Source organism: Oculina patagonica, chromosome 1, assembly GCF_052425735.1.
Source record: "Oculina patagonica isolate OP01 chromosome 1, crgOcupat, whole genome shotgun sequence".
Classification (NCBI taxonomy): Eukaryota; Metazoa; Cnidaria; class Anthozoa; order Scleractinia; family Oculinidae; genus Oculina; species Oculina patagonica.
Genome location: NC_135758.1, coordinates 39869081 through 39895399, shown reverse-complemented (window position 1 = coordinate 39895399; position 26319 = coordinate 39869081). Strand labels below are relative to the sequence as shown.

The window sequence follows — 26319 nt, the reverse complement described above, 5'->3', positions numbered from 1 at the left end:
TATACTTTTTACATGCTGCGTGAGCTACCGCTGACGTCATAAAAAGAGCATCTTACTTTTATTTTCTTCAAGATAAATGTTCTATATCTTCGTGCAAATTTTCCTGACTAACGCGACCTAAGGCTGCTTTTCGTTGGAAATTTTGAAGCATGGGACTACTGGGTCATCCTTGATTAAAGTTCTGTTATGTTTTAGGCGAATAAAAAAATCTGCTATTAATAAACTCTTGGTTTAGGCCATCGTAACTTGTTAAAAATATGAAACAAACAGCGGTAATAAACGTTTAATAGGAAAAAATCTCATTTCACTAACTTGACGTTTCGTATTCTAAGCAACATACAAATTCAAAAGTATGACCATTTATTACCACTGTTTGTTTCATGCTATTAATAAAAAATTTTCTTGACGGGCATTAGTGGTAACTGTTTAATGGTGTAACCGACCCATATCAAGTTCACTATAAATTTGTAAAATGTTTTTAAATACATTTACACTCATTAATTCTGCGAAGTGTTTTTATTCAAAGATTTGACTAGCTCCACAAAATCGATCTTATACACTTTTATATTCCACGAATAAAAACTGCACTTAAACCATGCAACACCTGTTCTGAAAGCAGGGAGAAAAACAATTCAGCTGATCTGACTGATGAATAGTTTTTAAAATGGTACAAGGAAATAAAATCTGGAAAGATCGGCTTTTTGGAGCAGAACAATATATGTCATCGTTCTTTAAAAAATCATCATCAATATTTTGCATTTATGGACGATGTTACCCTCGTATCGAGACAAAATCTTCAATTGAGTATGAAAAGAGTGTTTGATTTTTGCATTAGTGAGTTAATTCGGGTCTCCCGCAGTACCGGTAAGTAAACATTTCGAGAGACCCCGGGTGAAATACATTTATTCTGTTTATTTCTAACGATTCCTGAAAAAGGTTTTCCATGCATTACTACAATTATAAACACTGCTCGCTTTACAGTGAAAAATTAAAAATACGCTATCATTAGTAAAGAATAATATTCTTTCCATTTAAATTTAGCCTAAAGGGAGAGGCCTCTTATCTTTTATTTATGGTTATTCGGCCCACGTACTGATAAAAGCTTTCTAAGCCGTTAGATTGTGTCATTTGTTTTGCTGATACCAGCAGATTGAAGTAAAGGCTTTTCAGAAAACCAAACACTAAGTGACTTTCATAATTCAATCGGGAAAAAAGGAAATCGGAAAAAAAGGCTAAGCATAGGTAAGCATGGCCAACACCCGTTAGACACCTCACTTAGGACCGTTAGATATCTACAAATAATTTTTAACACTGATGCAGCTGTTAACGGACTTGATGCACGGTCATTTCAATTTTAACGGGAAACACTTTTGGTGTACTCGGTTAAATTTAGTACCATATGTCTCAGAATAACTGTTCGCGTTCCAAACCCAGGGGCTTCTCAATTTGACCCTTATACTGCTCATTTTTCTATAGTTTTAATTTTATATTTTTTCGTTCAAGTTCATTCTGTGGGCTGTCTGAATGGTTAAACGCGAAAAAAGAAAAAAAGGAGAGAGGACTGAATGGTCTTTCCTTGTCTTTATTTGATCTCATTTTATTCCGGCTTCCCTCGCCACAATCTGCACATGTTACCTGCTGAGTGACCCTGGCTTTTTTATGTTACTAATGGGATGAAAAAGAGAGATAAGGGAATGTATTGCCTTCGTTCCCAACGCTAAAATTCAACATAAATGTAAGTATTAGCCAAATTTGTTCGGTCCTGAAGTTCGGATATTGGTCGAGATCTTTTTCTGCTTGATTTACAAAATAGTTTTAATACCTGATTATACTATTTACGGACTGCATGCGTATTTTCATGAGACCGTGTAACTAGAACGCTAACACGTACTTAGAACAATACATTATCAAATAACCGATTAAGAATATTTATGAACAGTATATCTTTAAAGAAATGATTGGATACCGCAGACATTTCAGGAATTCCTGCGGAACTGACCCTTGATATGTGAATAAGACTTGTCTAGACGTGTTTATGGTCATGTACTTCTACGCTTTATAATAACACTGATAATTGCTTATTGTATTGATTTTTATGAAAACAAAAATAATATTTGCTGATGACATTGCGTTCCATAAAAGCTATATAAGTCATAAGTTAACCAAAAGTTCGACTTAATATAAGTAATATACGTTTGACTTGTGTATTCATTTCGAACAGAAATTATTTTATTCTAAATGTTCAATGTTCATTGTCGCATATGCAAGACTAAGGCTTGTTTGCATAAGGCACGATTCACGAGAAACGATATTATACAACTCTTATTAACTGATTAGGTTTCACCGGACATTGGCAAATGTTCAAAAGTGTACGTTTACTTTGAGTTCAACTGTAGAAGTTATGTTTCCAGCTGTGTTTCTAGCTTTCCCTCCAAAACTGGTCACGTGAGGTGTACTGCTGCATCTGCATATCGTCAAACAAGCTAAATCCGGGTGGCGGCGCTGACCAACATTGCGCGGGAAACTGCGGCTGCTGCAGCTCTTCCACCGGCATCTCCAAGGGCGGGAAGGAGTAGCTTTCGCGCCAATGGAAGGTTCTGTTGAGCTCCAGTTTGAAACTTGAGCTGGCGGATTGAAATGAAGGGACCTGGGTCGAGATCCAATCGTTGCGTTCCCAAGGAAACGGAACGTCGTTCTGGACAGGAATGGTTCTTGTTGTGCAAGGCTCCTCGGGCCAGTCATGTGACAAGGGTGGTGGTGGAGGAGGAGGCAGCGAGGCTGAGTCCGTTGGCGGCTGGTCTTGGCTGCTTAGGAAGTTCATGAAGGGGGTCTGGTAACGAATGATGGGCGGTGGAGATGGATAGCGCGTGCGTCTCTTCTTGGATTTTGATTCTGCTCTGTCTCGTCTGTTCGACCTGACAAAAGGAAATTATATCAATTAACTTGAGTTGGCTGCGAACAAAAAAGTGTAAAACTGGGATATGGTCGAAGAGAAATAAGGTACCGAACTTACTCGGCTAAAAAAATGTGCTCATTTTATTAAGACAGGAGCCCATCAACTCCTGATTAAGACCGCAAAACAATGCTTAATTGCATGTAGAGAATGTCAACCTTTATGTCCCCCTAGTTCTTTTTGAAGCTCAGCCGTGCTTTCTATAAGCCTGCGCATTCCTCAATTCCCTTAAGCTTGATAGCTACGCCTGGTCATGCCTGGTGTTTACGCTAATAATTTGACGTTTCAAGGTAATCAAAACATCTACGGCTCTTCTAGTTCATAAGACAGGGACACACTTTACTCCTTCCCTTTCTAAAGAGTACATGTTTTCTAAATTTCGATTGATGATTGCGAAACATCAAACTACGCTGATTTTTCTTCTAAGTTGTTAAACTTTTTCATTCAAAAAATTGAAATGTAAAGAATTCCTCATCACAGATTTCAAAACTAGTCTGGAGATTTTTTGGTACATCATTCAAACATCGATCTTGTATTTGCTATGATTTTTTATCACAACTCGGTCCAGGAAGTCTTAGTAACAAGTAAAATCATGCCGCAGTACGTTAAGTTTACTTATTAGGCCAAGTAAAAAAAATGTTTCTCTCCCGCTTCATTTTTTTTTTTTCTTTCTTTTTTTTTTTTTGGGGGGGGGGGGGGGCGCTTAATTCTCTTTTTTAATATTTGTTAGTGGGAAAGTTGGAACCAACAAAAACCAACAGGCGTTACTCCTCAATTAAGAATTTTGTAAAACATGGCTTTTGTCTGCATTTTAATACGAAATCAGGCTAAAATTTTAAAGCCTCGGCCCCCTAGGTTCGTACTGGAGAGGTCAGGATTTATTTTACAAGTTCGCTTCTGGAGAATTTGACGATGAAGAAAATAACAAATAACAAAAAAGCGCCCGGCTGCTCTTTTTAATAGAAATCCGGACGAGAAACATGTTTTTCTTTTACTTGGCTTTAAGCTCAATATTGAGAAACATACCTCTTTCCCTCTCTAAACGCCTTGGCGAACGGATTGTTGTCAATCTTAAGCTGAGTCATGCGCGGGTTCTGGTAACTAGTGACCGTGGTGAACTGGGTCTCAGGAAAGTTGAACACCCATCGATCACAATGGCGCATGCCCAGTTTAGTCACAACCAGTCTCAGTCTGTACCTCTGCATAGAGTTGACGACCACCTGCAATATAATATGAAACAAGATCAAGTTTTGGCAGGATACATTGCCTGCTTGAGTGTTCTCTCGCGATTTGTGGCGATAGAAGCAACAAGAGTGCTTGGTACAAATGCTCGCGTGGACAACTTCGAGTAAACACGCGGGAATTTGTTCCGCTCGCGCGAGAAAACGTTTTGCTTTTCGCGCGACGAAACACGATGCAAAATAGAAGCTGCTCGATAAACACGCGGAAATTTGTTCCGCACGCGCAACAGAACTTTTTGTTTCTCTCGCGACGAAACACGAGACAAAATAGGAGCTGCTTGCAGAATAACGTGTAACAGTACATACGGCCTCAAAAAAAATTCAAAATCCGCGTTCAAAGCTTTGGCAATTTTTTCTACTAAGGCAGTTGAGAATCTTAGCCTGCGCTGCTAGTGAGTTGTACGCTGAAGTCGAGAATGCACTTGGGAAAAACACTCCTCAGCTAAAAGTAATTCTTCAGTGTAGTTCACTTTAAGATACATTCTTTCTGCGCAATCGCCGACCCTTTTTCGTAGGCAAAACTTTCGTGTGAATACTTTAGAACTACCGGTAGTTTCTGTCCAAAAAAAGTCAATCAATTCGTAACTTGTTCATTAAACTAAATACTGTTTATAAAGCGCAAATCACTTACGTTCTCGCTGCTTGGAAGAATGTGATTGGACAGTTTCAGCTTGTCAAACGTGGCTCCTTGCACCATCCAGTACTGTCCCAAGCTGGCCGAGTTAGGATGAAGATATTTGCAGTGCGCTTCGTCTAGCTGAATTCCTTTTCCCGCGGGGACCCACCCTTGGTCCATCTTGTATCGATAGCGGTTAGGGTCGACAGCAATGACTTCTACTGAGCAGCCATAATACTGGTCAGGCTCGAGTCCGGCCAGGCAGAAGTCTGGGACGGGAAACATGCGCCTGAAAACGTAAAGCAGAAAGGCGTTGAGAAGAATGAAAAAGCAATGGGTGAAGAAAATAAACATTACAGAGAAGACCCATTTTTCACAATCGTTTGCCCTGTCCATGCATAAAGGCACGCAACAGATGAAAAAGGCGGGGGAAAATTAAGACTGGCTGATGCCCATACATACATACATACATCACTTTTTGTTTACCCTCGGATTTGTTTGCCCCCGCACAAGAAGGCTATAAAGGCCGGTTTACACGTTACGATTTGTCGGCCTGATTTTTTCCAAGCAAAGTTACACGCTGCGTTCCGTCGGCCGGCTTTTCTTTGTCTATTCAAATTGAAAGGATAAAAATCGGCCCGATTTCTGAAATCTGTGTCACTACAACAGATTTTTAAGAAACCGGGTCGATTTTAAAATGCGCACCCATTTTTTTTATCAAATCTGTGCTAAATCGGCTCGAGAAATCGTAACTTGTAAACCGGCCACGGCCAAATCGGATGACTGACATTTGATTGTAGAGTCTTTAAAACCTTAACATCTTCTAATTATATCCGGAGAACAACAATTCGACGTCCAAAACACTAGGCCTTCAACTTCTCACAACAACATACAAAACACATTTTGACGGTAACAATTTAACGGAAAATCAAAAAGTTTGATATCTCCCGCGCAAATTTCACTGAACTTCACTCAGCACACACTAAAACCACTGCCACTCTTCCTATGCTTCCGGGAGTTAAATTAAGTGATTGCGAAAACAACTTCCTAAAACGCTTTCAAAAGGGTCTTAACAACGATTTCAATTTCAAATCAAGGCGCACAGTTGAATTAACCAGTATTTGCATGTGTTCTTGTTTAAAATTAGTTCCGCCAAACAAAACAACGAAACACTTTTCCAAAAAGTTTTGTTTACGCAGATTTCATATGCAGGTCATGCTTTTTGGAAATTGTTTTTCTACCAATTACAAGTGCACAGCGATTCCCCGGGGATGGTTGAGTCCAAAAGAGCACGACCATATTATAAAGAGACTTTTTAAGTAAGCAGAAAAGTTTGCATAAATCTGCGGCGAATTAAAAAAATCATGAATTGGCTTTGAATTTCCTTCTTGCCTAAGCTTTTTAGAAAATTCATAATCTGTGATTAGCTTCCTTTCAAAAGTTCAGAGTAATGTTGCGGGGAGTGCGTGGCTCTAGTTTCGACACGGTAATTGAAAAACAACGAAAAATTATTTTGTTCAGCCTCGTATGCAAATAATTGAAGTTATGAGCAATTCAGGTCATGTCAAAATTGATTTTAGCGTCCAATTTTTTATCCTTTCCAAGACGAATACAGAATTTGCAATGCCCCAAATAATGATTTTAAAAACTGCAAAAATCGGTTGCCTCGCGGAAACGAAACTTTTCCCGCCCAAGTCGGTCATGTAACTAGCAAACAACGAATGCCATTTGTATGTTTATATACACCCATGTAATTTCTACCCTTAAAACTAAAATGTAAAGGGCAGCACTGACCTTCCAGCTTTGGTGATAATCATTTCGGTTTCCTCGCCGTGAAACATCTCCCAAAGTTCCTGATTTCGGAGTCGCGCTGAAATGGTCCTGCCTTCGCCCTCCATGGCTGCGTCGCGAGGTCTTTTCGTTTTGGCAGTCTGATCTTGCGCATCTGGGTTCCGCTTTGAAGCTTGGTCCCGTGAAGAATGTGTCTTAGCTATAACAGCTTCGATGCACGTGTCTTTACGGAGCGTGGCTATCGGAATCTCACCGTCTTCTTGTTTACAAAGGTACTTCGAAATCAACTCATCCATTTCTGAGAATTTTCAAAGCGAGCGAAGAAAACTTTCCACAGTAAATGACCAACTTGTCGCTAGTGATCTGCTTGAGCGTATGATCTGGACTGAAACTGGCCATGCAAAGATCGTCCAACTTAAATAGCTGTTCAACACAATAAGATGTTTTACTTTAATTGCTTTTTATTTGGACGCGTCCATTCAAAAAGAAATTACTCGCACCTAAGATTTAGCTAATTAGGAGCGTAAGCAACTCTTTTGTGCGTGTTGCTTCCGTTGATCTGTGAATTTCTTTAGTGTTTACACCTTAATTCTTTTGTTTGTCATTTCTTTTTAAAAGTCATTGAAAATGGTTATAATGTTTGATAATGCAAACCCGGTCTGATTTCGAAGCAAATCGTTATTTTATGATAAAAAAAGCTGAGTTAGATTCGCGCGCTGTGAACTTGAAAGCGTTTTTGAAAGATTATTTAACTCGAAACTTCCGATTTCCAAGTAAATACTTTATGTAATAAGACCGGAAATAAGATTGTTTATTGAAAATTATCCGACTAAATAATTTCCATAAAGGATTTTAACCGGGAATTTTAATCACTTGTGTTTGATCATAAGTATTCACTACAACTTAGAAAAAAAAGTTTTCAAAAAGTCTTTTTTTGGCCATTTTTTGGAGTTTCTACAGCTACGCAAAACGGAGTCAGTAAAATCAAATGAGCAATATGACCCGTGAATTTATACCAAACAAACTGTAAGCTGTCTGGCCATAACTGATTTTTATGGAACAATGGCTTCTTGCCGTTTGATGAATGCTACAGAAAGGCTTGAAATGGCGATTGAGTCAAAATTTGTCCGATTTGGCGAAGATTAATTAAAAGACGTGCTTGGCTGTTTCCTGAATGTTCTTCTCAAATTATTCTTTTGAGGTTCTCGAAAGTCCCTTTTTAAATTTTTACACTGATGTAACAGTGTAAAACTAAAAACTAAAAATGAGAATGCAACAACCTGCGAAATGTCGCACCGAAGTCATTTATGTTTTTAAGCGCACGAGTTGGATTTGTCAGGCAAGTTTATGCTTGCAAACCATTATTTTCATAGAAATCACAATAAAAAGGCTTTTCTCACCTCTTGTATGTGTGAAATGTAGCAGTGCTTTGAGCTCCACCCAAGGGAAATAAATTGTTCTCCGCCCAATTCTTATGCGTTTTCATCATTTCCTTTTCACGTTAAGTAGTTTCGAGTCTTTTGAAATTGCATAATTCCACCCGATTTGGCTGCCATGCTAAAGCGTCTTCTACATGTATTGTTTTGTAAATCTAACGAAATCAGCTTGTTCCTTCGCAATTAAAAAGTTCGACTGTAAATTGTAGCGCAGATGCAAACATATTTAAAAAAGTCTTTTTTACTTCGTCCCGCAACATGTCCAATGAAGTTCAACGAGACGTTTAAAAAAGCGCGGTGTTCTCGAATGGACCGAAGGAATTTTGAACGACCTATGGTTAACTGATATGGAAAAATGAAGATAGAAATTTTAAGCTCGATAAATGAAATGACGCTTTTCACATACGCGATCCTAGCAGTATACAGGACGCGTGTCAGTTGTGAGCCAAGAACAGACGGCTTACAGCTAGCCACAAGTCTTCGGCTGAGCATCCGACCAATGCAAAATCGAGGATTATGGATTCGATTCTCGTCGGGGACTCAGAGTTTTTCTTTGTCCCACGCTTGAACAACAGGAAATTACTTCTTTCTTGTGACCAAGGCGTAGTCTTTTAGAGATCTTTATTCTTGTAAAGTGCAATTCACCGACATGAATAAATTAATTGATAAATTTCCCTGACATCATGTATTTGTGAATTTTTGAGCATCGCGCTGTTCGAAACAGTCTTTTTTTCAAGGACTGGTTTCGGAGCCTATCAATAGATTCTCGGCGCTGTTTTTCTCCGCTTAACCGGCTTTTCCTGTTATAATCATTGTTTTTTTAGTTTTTCAATGTTCTTCAAAATATCTCTACAAATGCTTTTGTTAGCCATTTCAGAGGTGCTCTAAGCGGAAATCACGAGTAAGGGCGCAACAACAACGACAAATCTGCCCGCACGCTTGCCTTTGCTTTGTACGTCAAATTTGACTTATTACAAGAAACTTAAGCTTACACTTGATCAAGTACGTTTTGCTTTTTAGTTTTTGACGCCTTTTAAGCCAAACACAATTCTTCCAAAATTTGAATTGGGGAAAATTATTTGGCAATGATTTTGCAGAAGTCACATTTGACGGCGCGAAGAGGTAGTAGCAAAAACGCAACAATGGACGCGTCGCTTATCGCGGCGCCATGGGAACAAGAATTCAACAGCTTTGAGTACAGAAGACAGAGCCTTTTTTTTATTTGTCGTCTTGTATATCACCTAAGCGCTACGCTATCTTTCAATATGACGAAACCTTTCATTGGTATCACTCAGTTTTATTTCTTTCGTGAGTTGTAGCTTCCATTTATAAAGAAGTTCTGCGTGTTGCAAATGAATGAAGTACTTAAAAAGTTACTACTATCATTTACAACACACAAGCAAACTGACTGTTCCACGAGAATTTAAATCATAAAATCGACATATCCAAAAGGCAGAACACATATTTTTTGGAAGAGCTATTCGGAAGAAAATTATGTGCATTGTAAAAGAAGCGCTGACATTTAGAGTGTTAGACCGTCAACAAAAAAGACGCCATTTATAAGACAACTATTAATGTCTTTGAGTCTCGCAGTTTCGCTTATTTGAAATAAATACAAATATAAAAGTTCTAATCAGTCCATTATGCTTTAGCCGCAGCCTTGGTAAGGAACTGTTGGTATTGCTGCTGTAGTTTGGTGAGTATCTCCTGGCTGGCACCTCGCTTCTTTTCGACATCTTTGATGCCGGCGTCGTTTCTTTTTCTGAAAAGAACAGGGATGGAATTAGCCTCCTTTGTGATGATTCCCGGAGTTGTTACGCAAGCTTTTCGCGCGTCAATCTTCACGAGATGACCCCAAAACGGTTGTATTCTTAGTTTAACTGATCATTCGTAAAGAGTAGTCAAAATTTGACTTCCCTCGGTCCATAGTTCGTAGCTATGCCCGGTCATATCAATCCCTATCACACAGGTAAAACAGGTAAAGTCTGCATACGAGCCTAGTGGCCTATCAGGCCAGATGTTATCCCGGTTTCCGTAGCATGAAGTGACTAGGAGTATTTCTACTCCCCCTGGATGGGATGCTAGTCCATGGCTGGGTTACCCTAAGCATTTTTTTTACTACTTCACCTTTTATACACCTTGGTGAAGGGAGGCACTGTGAGAGTAAAATTTCTTGCCCAAGAACACAACACAATGACCCCGGCCAGGGCTAAACTCAGACTGCTCGATCCAGAGTCCAGCACACTAACCATTAGGCCACTGCACCTTTCACTCAGACAGGTGATAGAAATGGGATTGACATTGTCGAATAAATGTCAAGAAGTGTCAGAAATATTTTAAGAAGAATGTGACAAGAAGAACGAAAATAATAAACTAGGAGAAATTGTCTAGATGGGAAATATCAAATTCTCGAGACGCACGTAAAAACAAACTATGGAAATTGGTAAATAGAAGCAGGGCTGGAAAGTAATTAATGGACTTGCACAGTGGGCCAGTAAATTTCAAGTTCTATTTGCCCCCACTTGAATATTTCTTGTCATCACTCAGACTCACAAGATTACTGAGGTTAATTTCACTTGCCCACTAAAAGCAAAATGTACTTGCCCCAGGCTCTAAGACCTGTTTTTTTTTTTTCCTGCCCTAAGAAGCTGCATCAGGACAAGTCACAAATTTTAGGCCAAGGGATTCAGTGAGGCTAAAACATCAAGCGGGAAGGGGAACAAAATTTTCCATGTTCCTTGCAACTGATAGAGTCATCAGTGACCCAAGAACCAATATTGCACCACAAGCTACAAAAAATATTGAATGGCACCAATCATGCTGTCTGACATTTGCAAACTGCAGACTTGCAGACTTTCACTCCGGTTAGCCTACTATTCACTCCGGTTAGCCTGAATAGCACTTCGGTAGGCCTGCTTATGATTAGCTCTCAATAATGGTAATGGTAACATGATATATTAACTTAGTCGGCAGTCTGCAAATGTCAGACACAGCACAAATCAAGAGAGGACAAAAAAGGTACAGAACTGTCAATGAGAGCTAAGTCTTGTAACCATGGTCTGTAAAAACTGAAATAAGAAATTAAATTACAAAGTTGTTACTGCTTACATTTCTGCATTGATGTACTCTATCCTTTTTGCAACAGTCTGCCTGGCTTCCTCCAAATCTTGTTTAACTAGAACAGGTCCTATGAGTTTATAAACATTCCCATCGGGTTCTATTACATCTAGTTCCTGAAACACAAAATAAAGGAAGTCAGTTTTGACCTGGTTACTGGAGTTGTAAATTGATTTTTTCAAGTAATGTTGATCCAGATCTGAATAAAAAAAAATCCTGACAGTTCAATGCTGTGAGCCAAAGCATAGCACAGAATAATGGATTTGTATCCCCTATTGACCCCCCTCAAGATGGGTGGTTACAAGAAGTCACCGTTTTTCCTGCAGTACTTAATTTTCCTGATATTTCCTTTATTTTGAAAACCTGACTTTATATCAGAGAATGAATTAACATCTCAAAAAAAAGTAAGGCCCTAGTTGTTTGAAAGCCAACTTATGCTGATACAGTTTACAAGTAAAGCAAGATAAAAATAATACATTTTCTTACTACACAGTTTAGTAACAGTTACAATTTTATAATAACTATAATAGTTATGACATAAAGTGAAGCACTAATGTTTCAACCTATTTTTTTTATTGTTCACATAAAATAATTACTTGTATTCAACAGTTGACAACGATCCTAGGATACATGTTGCTTAATCCTACTTTGAAGAACTAGACCAAGCTTTTAAATTCTAAGTTGATGACAGTGTAAACAGAAACAACTAGTTCAAGATAGCTTACCTCTTGTACAACTTTATTCTCATTCAACTGAGCATCTAGCTGCTGTCTTGTACCAACCAATTTCTGCATGTCTGAAAGAAGAGAAATGCATGTTTATAAAAGAACCTAAAAATATTTTTACCATCCATTGCCTCTCTATGTACTGACTTTGGAGTGAAAGTCAAAAACAATGTAGCCTGAGGTAATTAAACACATGGGTTTATTTCAATCCTGTTCATCTCTTCCCTCCATCATCCCTCCTGCTTTCCAAGGCTGTGCTCTAAGAAAAATTACAAGGAGCCCAAAGGTTCCAAGCTATGAGATCCAGGGTGCCTAGCATAAGGCTTATATGAAAGAAATAAGATTATCTGGTCGCCCAAGGACAAAAGTTAGTCGCCTGAGGCACCCGGGCACCCTTAGAGCACAGCCCTGCTTTCTCCCATCCCCTGTTCTGATTGTAAGTGGGCACTTAGCCGTGGTCCCAGCAACATCCAAACAATATAGAGATCAAGCAAAAATTCAACTTCTGCCGTCTGCCGTTTGGCATTCATACACGGAAATAAGTAGTTTTGTGTTTCTTGTGAATGCGGGATTTCTTCCCTATTTTTAAAACGGAGAAATTTTAGAATTTGGTAAAAAGAAAACAAAATGAAGGGCAAGCTCGCATTTATTGTTCGCCGTATAACATCAATAAATTGTAAACCTCCACAAGTGGACGCCATTATTAAGTGGATACATTTCCTGGTCCCACGGGTACCTGTTAACAGGACATTTCACATTTTTGTGTCGTCAAAAACAGTGATGGTGACCATTGGTAGTAGATGAAACGCCCTAATGCAAAAACCTGACAGGTTGTCAAAGTCAAAAGCCCCATGAGGCTAGGGTGAGGGTATGCTATGAACACAGGTATGATAGGTGTGGGATGAGCAGGGTAGACTGATGTATCAGCTGTACAAACATGTTTTCGAAGCCATTAATTAATTATCGTAATATTTAAAACAGATATTGTCGGAGTAGGATTTTGTTTCTTCCCAATCTCACAAAATTCTGATAACGAAAATTCTTCAGTTGAACTTCTCGTTCTGTTCCAAACCATTGAACAACCTCATGGTCCAAAACCATATATTTGCAAAGAAAGTTGCACAAAATCCGTCCAAGTGCCATATTAGTTGCAAATTACCTTTTTGAATGGCTTTAAACTTCTCCAATTCTGTCTGCATTTGCTGCTGAATTTTCTCGATGTTGGCCGCCATCTTTGATTTGGGTGTAATCCGGTTAGGATTGCAGGCTCAAAGAGAGTTGGAAAGGACTGGAACTGGGTGAATAGTGGAACGCCTGGCGGAAATTGTACATTAACAAACGGAAGACAGACTCAGAGACTGATTTGTTTTTGTGAAAAGTAAGATTTACTCTTGTTTACACTTCGATAATCTACTTTTTTCTTCCTGAAGCCTCTAAATCACCGTTGTGCTCTGGAAGATTTGCATGATTTGTTTCATTGTTGACAAGTCATTTATTTTCATGTAGGTTTTGTAAACTACCCCAGCCCAGATATGGCGTTTGCTAGAATCATTAACAGATGCAGTCAGCTGCTTGCTTCACCTGGAAGGAACAAAGGTACTTAAACAACATTGACTTAGCAAAGCCTAGTAAAGCAAAAGGTTCACGAAATCTACACACTGGAATATTGTTTAAGAAAACGGTGTCTTTGTTAAAAAAAACTTGACTCTTGGTTGATGGATGATGCAATGTTTCAATTTATGTATTAAACCCCAGATCATCAATATGACTCCTCCTAATTTGATTTATATGGTACAGGGATGCAATCATAAGTTTTTTAGTCACGATTAATTCATGTTATCGATTACATAACACTAGGGTTAATTGTTGATAATTATTTGTCTTCCAAATAGTACTTCATCACATTCTAAAGTCCTGCTCAATGTCAACAGCAAGATCAGCAGCAAAGGAATCCAAAATGCACTATTTTTTGCTGATTATTCCTGTATCAACATTTGGTCTTGGAACATGGCAGATCTATAGGCTGCAATGGAAGAAAGGCTTAATCAAAGAACTTGAAGCAAGAACAACTGCCCCAGTTCTAAATCTTCCAGAAAAGTAAATTTCTTTGATAATAACAAGTATTGTTATCATGTTGTTAGAACTAAAAAAGGAAGGTGATCATTCCGTATTTAAAAATGCCTCTTCCTAATAAAGAGTTGGAGATTAAGTGGCTTATGGTTAGTGTGCTGGAATCTGGATTAGCATTATGGGTTCATAAGCAATGCATTTTTGGGCAAGACACTTAACTCTCACAGTACCTTTCTCCGCCCAGGTGCATAAATGAGTACTGTCTAGTAAATTTATTATCAGGTGGTAACCCTACGATGGACTAGCATCCCTTCCAGGAAGGAGTAGAATTGAATGGTGGTCACTTACGCTACAGAAACTTGGTAGAAGCTCTGGTGTCATCGATTTCCTTGGCCTAATAAAGACTTAATCTTTTCTTTCAAATAGCGAAACACTGTGAAATTTTTTGGTTAAAATCCTTCTCTTATGACGACAAGCTAACTATAAAATGTGATATCTTATGGTCAATGTGCTTAATGTTAAGGCATCTCTATTCTTTTCGGTTACACTTAGGAGTATTTTTCATGTTGGAGAGAATCTACTTACAGCTCTTACTACTCCCTTTCCTTTCTTATAGCATTGATGAAATGAAGTCAAAAGATCTGGAGTATCGACGTATCATATTGCGAGGAAGATTTAATCATTCAGAGGAAATCCATGTATTTCCAAGATCACTAAATGAAGGCCCACATGGTGGAGGGGGCATGGGAAGGCAGCCAAAATCTGGTGGACATATCATCACACCATTTGAAATCACTAGCACAGGGTAAGGTGTAGTAAACAAGTATTATAATTTGTAAAAAAAAGCAACAAACATAATATAACATAATTATGTAATTTATTTAGCAATGGCCCTATTCTCCCAGAGGAGACCTAGGATAGAGGGAGAATTTATTTACCCACATAACATGGAAGAGCTCTCAGGAGCTCATTAGAAAGTGTACATGCATCAAAGATTCAGTATTGGAATTTGGAAGTGTTGGTTTTTGCGGAGAGAGAAAATCTGGAGAACCTAAAGGAAACTCTTGGAGCAAGGACAAAAACCAAAAACAAACTCAACTCACATATGAGGCCAGGTCCAGGATTTGAACTTAGGTCACAATAATTATTGTGGTAGAAAAGCGCTCTTACCACTGCACCACCCCTACTCCCCTGCTTCCCTAGTATAGGAGAGTATTTAGCTGCACATTTTGTTTTTGCTAACCAGTTGTGTAATGTAGATTAAATAAGTTTCCATACAATTTAAGTAATTTTATTGGAAAATTGATATTTAAATATATCTTTTTATTTGATTTATTCAGGCAAAGAATCTTCGTCAACAGGGGATGGGTCCCAAAGGATAAAATCAAACCAGAAAAAAGACAGGAAGGACAGGTTAATATTTAATTAATCTGTATGGAGTATTTTGCTCTTGTGTTGATTTTCCACAAACATTTGTCCTAAAATCTACCAAGTAAATGGTGTTAATCCAGTCTCTTTTCCCTTTATAATTTAACTGATGGAATATGTAAAAGAAAGGAGGAGGTGGAAAAAGCTACAATGATCACAGGACCATGTAACAAGTGGAGGCGGACAGGGGGGCGGGAGACCAGAAGAAAAGGGGCAAGTAGCGGGAGAAGAGAGGGTGGGAAGCGGGATTCCCAGGGTAGCAGGAACCGGGAGAAAATGAGTAAAATTTCGCAATGTTTTGTTATATTTCGCAATTGATATGGGACAAAGAGGAGGGCACCACTACGGAAAGGGGCGGGAAGCAGGAGTAAAAGGTACGGGAAGCGGGAGTAAGAGGTACGGGAGGCGGGAGGTTCAGACCCCCCTGTCCCCCCCCTAATTAACAAGTCAAGCAATTCAGTTTTGTATTTTCAGTAGCATTGCTGTGACTTTGATATAGTAGAAGCCAGTGTCATGAGCACAAATTTTAATGCCCCAATGGTTAAAACAGTGTTCCACAGACTGACTGTACTTTAATTTGTAAATTAATTTGCAGATCAAAGGAGAGGTAGAGATGGTTGGCTTCATCAGACAAGGAGAGAAGGTTTTTTATTACAAATTTTATTTTTCATCTAGATTGTGTAAAGAGCAGTAATCTAACAAAAATATACCAAAAAATATTACCACAAAAAACCAGTACCAAAAAAACTTTATAAGTAAAAATGGATATATTTTGCAAAGATCATGTCTAGCATATAATATTATACAATATTAATAATGAGTCCAGCATCATAAAACAATCTTTATCAATTATAAAATTGATGCCAAAGGTAGCATTAGTGGATCTAGATGATTTTCTCTTCTCTCACTTTCCTGAAAAAAATAAAAAAAGCAAATAGCAGAAAATAGTTCATTCCCCACCCATTACTGGGTAATGTCACTATGGGCCTCATTTATTAAGCAAGAAAGAACATATCTTCAAGTGTTCTCCCACCCAATCCCTTTTGAGCACCGCTTAATCTTCCACTGGATAATACCTGCCAGAATTTGACTTCCCCAGAGACCAAAATCATCATATATGTATCGCAGTACTCCTCCCCCCCCCCCCCCAACAACTGAGTCAAGACCCCACCCACAACTATGTAACTAGTGTGTGACTACTACTGCACTTTGAGGATGAGAATGAAGGTGATGTTGACTGTTGGATTTTCTATATTGTGCCATCAGAGACAGCCATTCCAGGCCAAAAATAATCCTGACAAGAACCACTGGTTTTCACGGGATTTGGATGCTATGGCAGAGGTGACAGGCTGCCTGCCGATTCTAGTAGATGCTGATGCTGGTAAATAACATATATTAACTTTTAAAATAAATCCCTTTCTGAATCAGCCCTTTCAAATAACGTGCAAATTATGATCAACAAGCAGTTTTTGGTACACTTGCGAAAAGGGAAATTTTAAGTTGCCAGTGATCACGCCAGTTAAGTTTGCTTAACTGACTGAAATCCCAAAGAAAGCGATTTTGGAAATACAATACCTAACCAGAATGTCAAACAAAATCCTTGTTCACATGGTCCAATCAAAACCAAGAGAGGAAACCTAAACGTCAGTAGCTTGACATGGAGTAAATGAATTAAATACACAAGTACTAGAAAAGTTTTCGGTTAGACTTGATGCGAAATGGACAAACGAAAGCGCTTTCTTTGACGAATTCCCTTATATTAGCTGCGGCCAATTCTCAAAAACGGTTTTTTTTACCAACAAGTAGTAGAAATTAGTACTGAGTTAGAGTTCATAACGATTTGCAATGATGAAAACGATTTTTTATCTGGCTCTTTCGTGTTTACAAACACCTTTCAAGCAATTCTTTTTTCGGGATGTTTTTAAACAATAAACTTTGATTAGCGACCTTTTTAGTGCAATTTGATGGCTTCGAGTCCTTTTTGTTCGTGAATTCGTAACAAAAATTGGAAGACTAAATAGTTTGAGCGGTAATTTCTATACATAGGCACATTGAACACAGTCCTATAAATTTCAACGTGAATTCTTTATCTTTCAGCCAGTACAGTTCCTGGGGGACCAAGAGGAGGCCAAACTCGGGTGTATCTTCGTAACGAACATCTTCAGTACATAATAACATGGTATGGGGTTGAACTATTTTATCTTTACAAAGTTTACAGTGTAAGCCAGCTGGCTGGGTACTTATGTTGTAGTTTTGGGCAAGACACTCTTCTCTCACAATACCTCTGCCGAGGAATGTAACTGGCTACCTGGGATGGAATATGGGTGCCACAGGGGTATTCCCGTGAATTGTGTGCGTCTAAGCCGAAAGTGGAGTTCACGTTTTACACGGACACTTATGAGCTACCTGACTTTTCCGATCTGTTGGTCTGGAAAAAACTTAAACCTTTACATTTAGTCTGAGGCACTAAACATATCATACGTCTGTTACAACAGGACAACGCTAATAGCGGAGCACATTCACGGTAATTTTATGTACTTTTGGTCAAAACGATCCTAAAATTTTGACTCAGTTTCTTCCCTCTTAACAGAAAAGGACCTAGAACACCAGGATGAAGATATTTAGGGAATCGTTTAAGGAAGAGCAACATGTGAATAGTTTTTAGCAATTTTCCAAGACGCAAGGGCAGAGTTTGAAAAAGTCTGCCCGACTTGTTCAAATTTGTGTAACTTAAAATAACTGAGGAGAATGTGCTGCCTTTGCAATGACATCTGCAAATGGTTAGATATTCTAGTCTTCTCGGATAAGGAAGATAAACCGTAGGTCCCGTCTCCTGCATCTTCAATGCACACCCCTTAAATAGCTTCAACGAACTGCATATACCAAGCGCCTGTGTAGCCTCCCACGCAGTCGTTCTTCATAGGGGAGATCGTGTTTAACTCCTCCCCACGAAGGCGCCTGTGTAGTTATTTTAGTGCGTTTAGTACTTATACATACTTAGTAGAGGGGACCTACTCTACTAACTTACTATGCTCTCAGTTTTTATCAGCTGGGGAAAAAGGAAGAGGGATGCTGCTACTAGAATTCCTGAAACGTTGTCACTTGTTTCCGCCAAATTTACCTTTGTAAGAAATCTAATAGTTTCTCTGTTTCTTTCGTCCTTTTAGGTACGCCTTATCTGGCTTTACTGCTTACATGTACTACAGACTCAGGAAATCCCCCAGGAATATTATAACATAACCTGACAACGAGGTGCTTAGTTCACTGCAACAAATTAGAAGCCCTGTCTCTCCAACGTCGCAAATCTTATTCTAGTCGAAAGAGCTGGAAAGGCCAGACTCTCCCTGTTTTGGCAATAAGCTTTCAGAAGAAGCATTAATGAGTATCATGTCAATAAAAATAAGAATTCAAAATAAGTAATAAAGATGTAAGAAGAGGAAACGAGTGGTCTTTATTAGGCTCCTGTCTTATCTAATTCTCTAGCTTTTTGACCTCACGGGGTGTAGTTAGGGAGTAATTTGTTACCAAGCTGCAAGAACATTTTCACCGTTGAACTGAAAAAACGAACGTGTCCCAGCTATCCTTCTGTTGTAGCTTCCCACTCACTGTTTGCGACTCTTGGTTATCTCCCCTGATCATGACGATCATGACTAGTCCCCAGTCTTTTCCCTTTCGTCGACGAGGTAATCGGAAACTCTGCTTACGACAGTCTCCGTCGATTTGATTTTCATTAGCTAGATTGTAACGCTCTATCTGCGCTTTATTAGGATTACGACCCCGTCGCTTGTGAAACCCAGTCTTCATGGCGTTCATCAGTCTTTTGTCCCCAGGGCCGTACCTAGGGTTTTTTGTCTGCGGGGGCCAAACTCTGCAAAACTCCGCTGCGGGGGCAAACTCCAATACTGTATAGCTACAAGAAATAGCCTAGCAAAATCAAACACTATGCAAGAAATTTGGTTTTCCTGGCGGCGGCAACTGCCCCCTCTGCCGCTCGCTAGGTAAGGCCCTGGTCCCAACGAGGAAATTCAGTCAAAAGTCTGGAATGTCGTTGTATTGTTTTTCCTATCATTTCAGGTCCTTTTAAATGGATATTTGTGCGAACTAGCATAGTAAAATCAGTCTTTTCGGGTTTCTAGCTGAATATTAAAGTGGCAGAAACTTTTAGGGAAAAAATTCTCATTTCCCCAATTTGCTGGCGTTTTTCCGTACCTAGAACAACATTTTTACCTCTCCGAAAACAACAGGTGTTATATTTCCGAAATAACGAAGGTTCAAGGTGACATTTCACTAAAGAAAATCCCAGGGGATAACAGACCTTCCAAACAGGTACCCCTGACCCATAACTAGCCGTAGTGGTCTTATGCAGATTACTCTACAACTGACTTCAGTTGCAGCTCTAGTATTTACCGCGCACTGAGCGCTATTTAACCTGTTTGTATACACACTCTGCTTTGAATTCCTGGACACAAAGTGAGTTTCATGGCGACTTCAGTAGATCTGACGAAAAACAAAATTCAATAGAGGCCCTGCCAGGGTAAATTCCGACAAGCGACATGGCCCAAAAAGTAGCGACAGCATATTAATAAAATCGCGACAAACGACAACCCTTATGGAAAAACTTAAATTCCGATATGTACAAGCAATTTTCCTTCAATTTAATTACCGACAGCAACATGGAGAGCGATAAAACAGCGACACGGCACGTTTTTAAATTTAGACAAGCGACACGGGAACCCCCCCTGGCAGGGCCTCTCAATACGGCACTAGATTCAGAAATAAATTTGTTTTAATATTGACTTTGCTTTAAGTTCATGGTACATTGCTATTTTAGTCCTACAAGAATCTCCCAGTGTACCCATTTCAGCATCCCCACCTTGTGCAAAAATATACTGGCCTTGCCTGAGTGTGGAAAAAATGAATTTCAAAACTATGTAGAGTCCAACATCGTCCTTCTCTTTCACCAAGGAAGAAAGAGGAACTGTTAACCAAATTGTGGGAAAAGTTTCTCAAATGTCATCCCAAAACACAACAGTGAATGCCCAATAAACACTATCAGACACACCTGCAGGGGAATCACCGTATTCTTATTCAGCCTTGGCAAAGTCCTGGACTAGCCTCCTCCGCAGGCAACTCCCTTTGTTAAAGAAGAGAGACTGGGACCGACAGAAGAGAAACTGAGCAAGAAAAGACAAGAGGGAGGGGGAGAGGGAGAAAGGTAACCCCCCCTCACTTTTTTCCCGACCCCATCATCCAGAGTTTTCCTCTCTTATTCTACTAGTCCCAGTTTTCTCTCTTCTCCTTTGCTTCCACAGGAATCCCAATATTAAGGATTACAAGGAGTACCCTTCGGAGGAGGCTAGTCTTGGACATGTTTTGTTAAATAGAACTGCCGTGATTGAGATTCCCTGCAGGCACATCTAGACATTGCACACAAAGAAATTACCCCTTTTTACCCCGATAATAGTCTCTTTTGGTCGGCGTGGGTGTCAGAGGTTTCATCATCTTTTCATTTCTGTTCTTGGACTTCGTTCAGTGGTGGCTTATGTGGCAAAAGGTATAGAGCATGTTAGCCAACTATGAGAAAAAAACTTAACAACCAAAGGCACTGAAGGTGTGTTTATGTCCAACCCTGGTAGAAATCTATTTTCATTGCATTTGTTATTAATATTAACTAAAAATTCTTAGCACTAAAACAGGATTGTAAAAATTGAAGGCAAATAAAACTAACAATATAATCTTAATTAGAAAACATCTAGTGCAAAAATGTTGAAGACAAAAGAGAAAAATATATTACATTCAATTTGTGTTTTCAACATATATACACCTAACATTAACCTCTGATTGAATTATGTGTGGCATCTGTAAGAGGGAAAGCCTTCAGTTAATAGAATTAATTTTTACATGACATAGTTAGAATATCCACAAATTTCTTTCTGTCTATTGTAAATCTGTATATCTTTTCAGCTCTCCAAGGCCATTGCTGACTTTATTATAAGTCAGTAGCACACATAATTTTTGTCACGCATTTTAAAATTTTAAAAGTGAAATGTCTTTTAACTATTCATTCAAACTGAAAAAATACTGAAATAAATTTAATTTCTAACCTGCATTCAGACCCTTTTTTGGCACTGGAAAAAAATGCCTGATACCAAGTCATAACTTTTACTATGCATACACATGTGATTTAAACCGTCCCAAGTGCTTTTAGTGTCTACTAAAAATAATTAACCAACTCCATGTCAGAGTGACTGTTGAATTTGCATGCTCGTGAATAGAAGACCTGGGCTTGCAGTCTAATGATATTATTATTTACCACTTAATGTCCCATTTTTAATTACTCAAACTTAGCAATTAGAACCATCATCAAAACTCCAACGAACAATCCAAGAATTTCTTTAATGGACTGTCCCAGTTTAGTGTCTTCTAGTAATTCAGGAATGACTGACACTGTTGCGATATATATGAAGCCTCCTGCTGTGAAAGGCAAGATCCATAGGGTGGCAGAATCTCCAATGTTTTCTGCCAATAAGCCACACACTGTACCAGCTAAAGCCCCAGTTGCTGTTGTCAGTTGAAGTAACATTGCCTGGAAAAAAAAAAAGAAGTTTATGCTTTGTACATCAAAACTCTTAACATAAATTTATTAGGATTTATCTCCATATTTTTCATTCATTGCCTGTGGACATTCTCTGTTCTGAATTTGGGAGGTACATGTATGGTGCCCTAATGGCTAGTGTGCTGGTAGGGCTGCAATGATACATTTTCCATGTCACAATACATATCTTGATCAAGCCCCACAATAAGTTACACAATTGGATACAATATTACATACAACTGACAAGTGATGTTATCTTACTAAACTGATGAACTGCATGTTTTTGCTCATGGGCACACAAGGCTGTGTCAGCTGACTACTAATTGGAAATACGTATGTGTCTCTATCGCCATCTTGAAAAATATGAGATTGGAAGAATGTGCAGCGATATGAAGGCTCTGATCTAGGTAAGAAGTCATTAGATACAGTAGTTTCTTATTTAATGCTGATAAAGAATATTTTACTGTACGGTAATATCACGATATGACCGCAATATAATTTGTTCAAATATCGGTATTCATATGGTGACAATTTAAATATTGTGACTCACTGTCGCACAGGTGTTTTGTTTCAGTACTGTGCACTGGACTGTCAAAGTTTATTAATATATTTTAGTAGCTTCGCCTTATAAATAACACATACAACTAACAGTAAACTTAAGGCAGGGGACCCGCAACAGCAAGGCCAATTACTGCAGGCCCAAAGTTTTCTGCACACTGTACATACCTTTCTCTTGTTGCATCCAGATTGCACCAGGATAGCAAAGTCTCCAATCTCGTGAGGAACTTCATGCAGAAGGATTGTGATAGTTGTGATTATGCCAATTTTGCGACTCGCAAGAAATGAGGCTCCAATAGCCAGCCCATCAGTGAAGTTATGAGTGAAATCTGCAGCAAGATTTAAGTAGCCTGCCACTTTAATTTCCTCTTCATGGTCATGTGGTTCTGCAAGAAAAACAGATAAAGAGGTGAGAAAACAAGCTTTGTCATTTTAAACGATACTACTGATCACAGCATGGGTGACTCTGAACAATTCTGTCAATAACCATGTCCAGGGCTCTTTGATATAAAACAAAAGAACTGCTTACAGCAAGGCGCCCAAAAGTGTGACCACTTTTAATTTATTCACATTCTTTCGTGCAGATTTAATCCAATCAGAAGTCAACTGCAAGCTATCCACGGCTTTTGATTGGATTAAATCTGCACGAAAGAATGTGAATAAATTAAAAGTGGTCACACTTTTGGGCGCCTTGCTGTAATACCAGGCTCTCATCTTGCTATCAATACAATTCAATCTCAATAACTCAAATGCTCGATAACTCGAACTTCAAGCTTACTTGAACCTATTTCAATTCTGCTCCAGGTCATGTTCTTACTAACTTTACTCTCAAATTATAACACAAACCCCTCAATAACTGGAACCTTTTTAAAATTCCCCTTGAAGGTTTGAGTTATCGAAATTCAACTGTATTTATTAGTGGTAAATCTAGGGGAGAGTCCAAGGGAGTGTGCCTTCTCCTTCCCCTCCTCATAATATTGCTAAAAAATATAATGCCCAAAGGGCCAAAATATTTTTAGGCCCTTCTCCCTTATTAAGGCCTGTCCAAACGGGAAATGTTTGGCGATCAAACACGATCAAACATTGTTTGGTGACCAAACATTTTTTCGTTTCGACACCTTGTTTGATCGTGTTTGATTGTGTTTGATAAAATTTGAACGTCGTCAAACATTTCATCAAACATCGTAAAACAATTTTTCGTTTGGACGGCTTTGTCAAACATGTTTTGCGCGCGCATGCGTTCTGGGCTCGCTCTTTGACTCGTATCCATAGAAACCGCGTGCTGCTTACCCACAATCAGCTGTTTAATGGTGGCGAGCGAAGAAACGGAGACACAAAAGGCAAGGAAATGGAGGGACGGAGAAGTAAATACCATGCTCGATCTGTTTAAGCGGCATCCGTGCCTGTGGGACTGTTTTCCTAACGAATATCATCTTAAGGACATACGTGATATGGCGTACGAAAAAATAAAGGAAAAACTGGACATTCCAGTAGCAGACATTAAATACAAGATCGCTTCAGTTCAGGAACACAACGAGATTGCGTTCTCGACCCAGTTCCTTGCGGCTAATTCTTACTGTTGATCAAACATGTTTGATACCGTTTGGACACTCGGTATCACGTCATCATGTTTGGTCACCAAACAATGTTTGATCGTGTTGATTGCCGAACATTTGCCGTTTGGACAGGCCTTTAGACAACAAATTTGCCTGTCTTCACTCCAGTCCCCTTCGTGTCCTCTAACCTCCCTTCCACTGATGCTAATGTATATTATATTTTATTTCTATAAAAGGACATGAAATCCAAAAAGAACAGCCGACTGCAACATGCCCCAAGGAATGATAAATTTGCCTTGTTACATTGAAAATTAAAATTTTCACGATATAATGAGTGTTAAATTCAGGTAAACAAAAAACTTATGAACTGAACAAAGGGATGGCACTGGAGCAGAAATGTTGCTACGACAACCATGTGCTACAGGTAGAGAAACCTGTTTTTTACTGTAATCAGTGGCCAGAATTGAAACAAAATAGATTATACAGCTAAAAAGGTTTATTTGCCTCAGTGGAAATTTAGAGAAAACTCCATTTTCGACAATCCTACAAATGTAAAATGATCAGTAAAATATTTTATTTATAAGACCTCAAAATATTGAAAAAAAAGTACAAAAATTGCAACATTTCAATTTATCACAATAAACGTAAAAACATCTATCCAAATTGAAAAAATAACACTTAAATCCTGTCTAAGATAGCCAAAATTAAGATTTTAACACGAAATACAGCGTCTTCGCTTGGCAATATTTATTCAGCCACAAGGATCAATTTCACACTGACACGTCGACGAAGACTAAAAATTTGCATATGGATTTTTTGCACGTCACACAGATCTGATATCTATTGATTTAAAACTCGAAAGCCTCGAAAAAGCTGAAATAATACTCTCAAAATTAATGGATTTTTGTTAAAATAAAAACAGTACCATGAGAAACTACAGCTGTTGAGTAAAGCACCGAGAAATTGATGTTGATGATTTGCGCATCGAGTCAGAAAATTTCAAGATCTTCTTGTAAATAAATTCTACGGACGGTGGAAAGCGTGACCGATTTATAATTATGCTGGGGGCAAACATTCATTCACACAGTACAAATTGAATAAAATTCGACGAGACCCACTTACGTGTCAAATTATAGTAAGAACGATTAAAAATGGTTTTCAAAAAAAGAGCAGGCTTTGTTGTTCTGTAAATGAAATTAAAAATTTAAAAAACGTGACGGTAAAATCTAGGCCAACGTTTTATTTTACCGTATTTTCACAGAAGCATTGGTTACTTTACCTGGGGTATTTTCTGTTTTTGTTTCGTTCTGTGTTGCCTCGTCTGTCTTTTTTCTTCTTCGCAATTCTTGGTCGTTCTCCTCGGGTAGAGTGTCTTTCTCGTCGCTACCGGTTTTTTTCGCGACATCCCCGTTCTTAGCTTCAACTTTCAGGGCGCTATGAGAGTGGCCATGTCCCCCTTTTACGAGCCGAACAAACTTCTCTACCATGAGAAAGGCTATCAAACCAGCTAGAACCCACAAACCGACTGCCATCTCTGACGAATGATCGTGATGTCCGCCTGCTTCGTGGCTGTGAGAGTGAGAGTGAGAATGCGAGTGCTCATGGCCATCGGCGCTCCCGTGCGAGTGCGGTGAAATAGCATGAGGAATTAAATGGAGAAATGCATCTCCCAAAAGCCCTCCTGAAGCGAAAGCCAGTAGAACTTTCAACAGCGGTTGCTGTTCGGCCGAGTTGCTCTGCAGCGGAATGAAGAACAGGATGAAGAAGGGTGCTGCGCTGATCAGCAATGTCGCGGCAATAGCTTGAAGCCATTTGGTCAAGGTTCCACTTTGAGCTGGTAGCTTGGTAGAAGAGCTAGTCCCGTGATGAGGAACTTTCTCCTCGTGATGATCGTGGCTATGGCCGTGATGATCGTGGCTATGGTCGTGACGATCGTGATCTTCGTGGCTATGGTCATGATGATCTTCGCTATGATGGTGATGATGTTCCTCTTCGTGAGGATGTTTGTGAACATGACCGTGCTCTACTTCAACATTACCATGATCGTCATTATCCAAGCTATGTGTAGCCGAAAACAGGAAAAAGAAGAGAAAAACCCAAAGCATTCTTACAGCCATTTCGGAAGGACGAAAATGACAGCTTGTTTGCTTGCTTGTCGGTGACTTTACCGGTGTCGACGCCTGTCGTACTTCTTGCCAGCTGGTTGACGTGGCAGGCATGCGCATTAGTATGC

General features: G+C 39.1%; 3 protein-coding genes across 3 annotated transcripts; 1 reads left to right on the top strand and 2 right to left on the bottom strand.

Annotated features, from left to right (window-relative positions):
* Window positions 1-9227: 9227 nt before the first annotated feature.
* On the bottom strand, window positions 9228-13125 carry LOC144650651 (prefoldin subunit 6-like). The gene is made up of 4 exons (XM_078510382.1): window positions 13039-13125; window positions 11880-11950; window positions 11146-11270; window positions 9228-9799 (listed from the first exon to the last, which is right to left on the bottom strand). Exons 1-4 carry the CDS (start codon window positions 13109-13111, stop codon window positions 9679-9681), a joined length of 390 nt encoding a protein of 129 aa, XP_078366508.1. The 5' UTR covers window positions 13112-13125; the 3' UTR covers window positions 9228-9678.
* Window positions 13126-13197: 72 nt separating this feature from the next.
* LOC144630289 (surfeit locus protein 1-like) lies at window positions 13198-18818 on the top strand. Its single transcript, XM_078488622.1, has 9 exons — window positions 13198-13257; window positions 13386-13475; window positions 13772-13976; window positions 14566-14754; window positions 15290-15362; window positions 15973-16020; window positions 16644-16758; window positions 17475-17556; window positions 18545-18818. Exons 2-9 carry the CDS (start codon window positions 13412-13414, stop codon window positions 18615-18617), a joined length of 849 nt encoding a protein of 282 aa, XP_078344748.1. The 5' UTR covers window positions 13198-13257; window positions 13386-13411; the 3' UTR covers window positions 18618-18818.
* A 1327-nt stretch (window positions 18819-20145) lies between these two features.
* On the bottom strand, window positions 20146-26287 carry LOC144631031 (zinc transporter Slc39a7-like). The gene is made up of 3 exons (XM_078489395.1): window positions 25366-26287; window positions 22699-22916; window positions 20146-21963 (listed from the first exon to the last, which is right to left on the bottom strand). The coding sequence occupies exons 1-3, from the start codon at window positions 26201-26203 to the stop codon at window positions 21712-21714; spliced, it is 1308 nt and encodes a 435-aa protein (XP_078345521.1). The 5' UTR covers window positions 26204-26287; the 3' UTR covers window positions 20146-21711.
* Window positions 26288-26319: the final 32 nt, after the last annotated feature.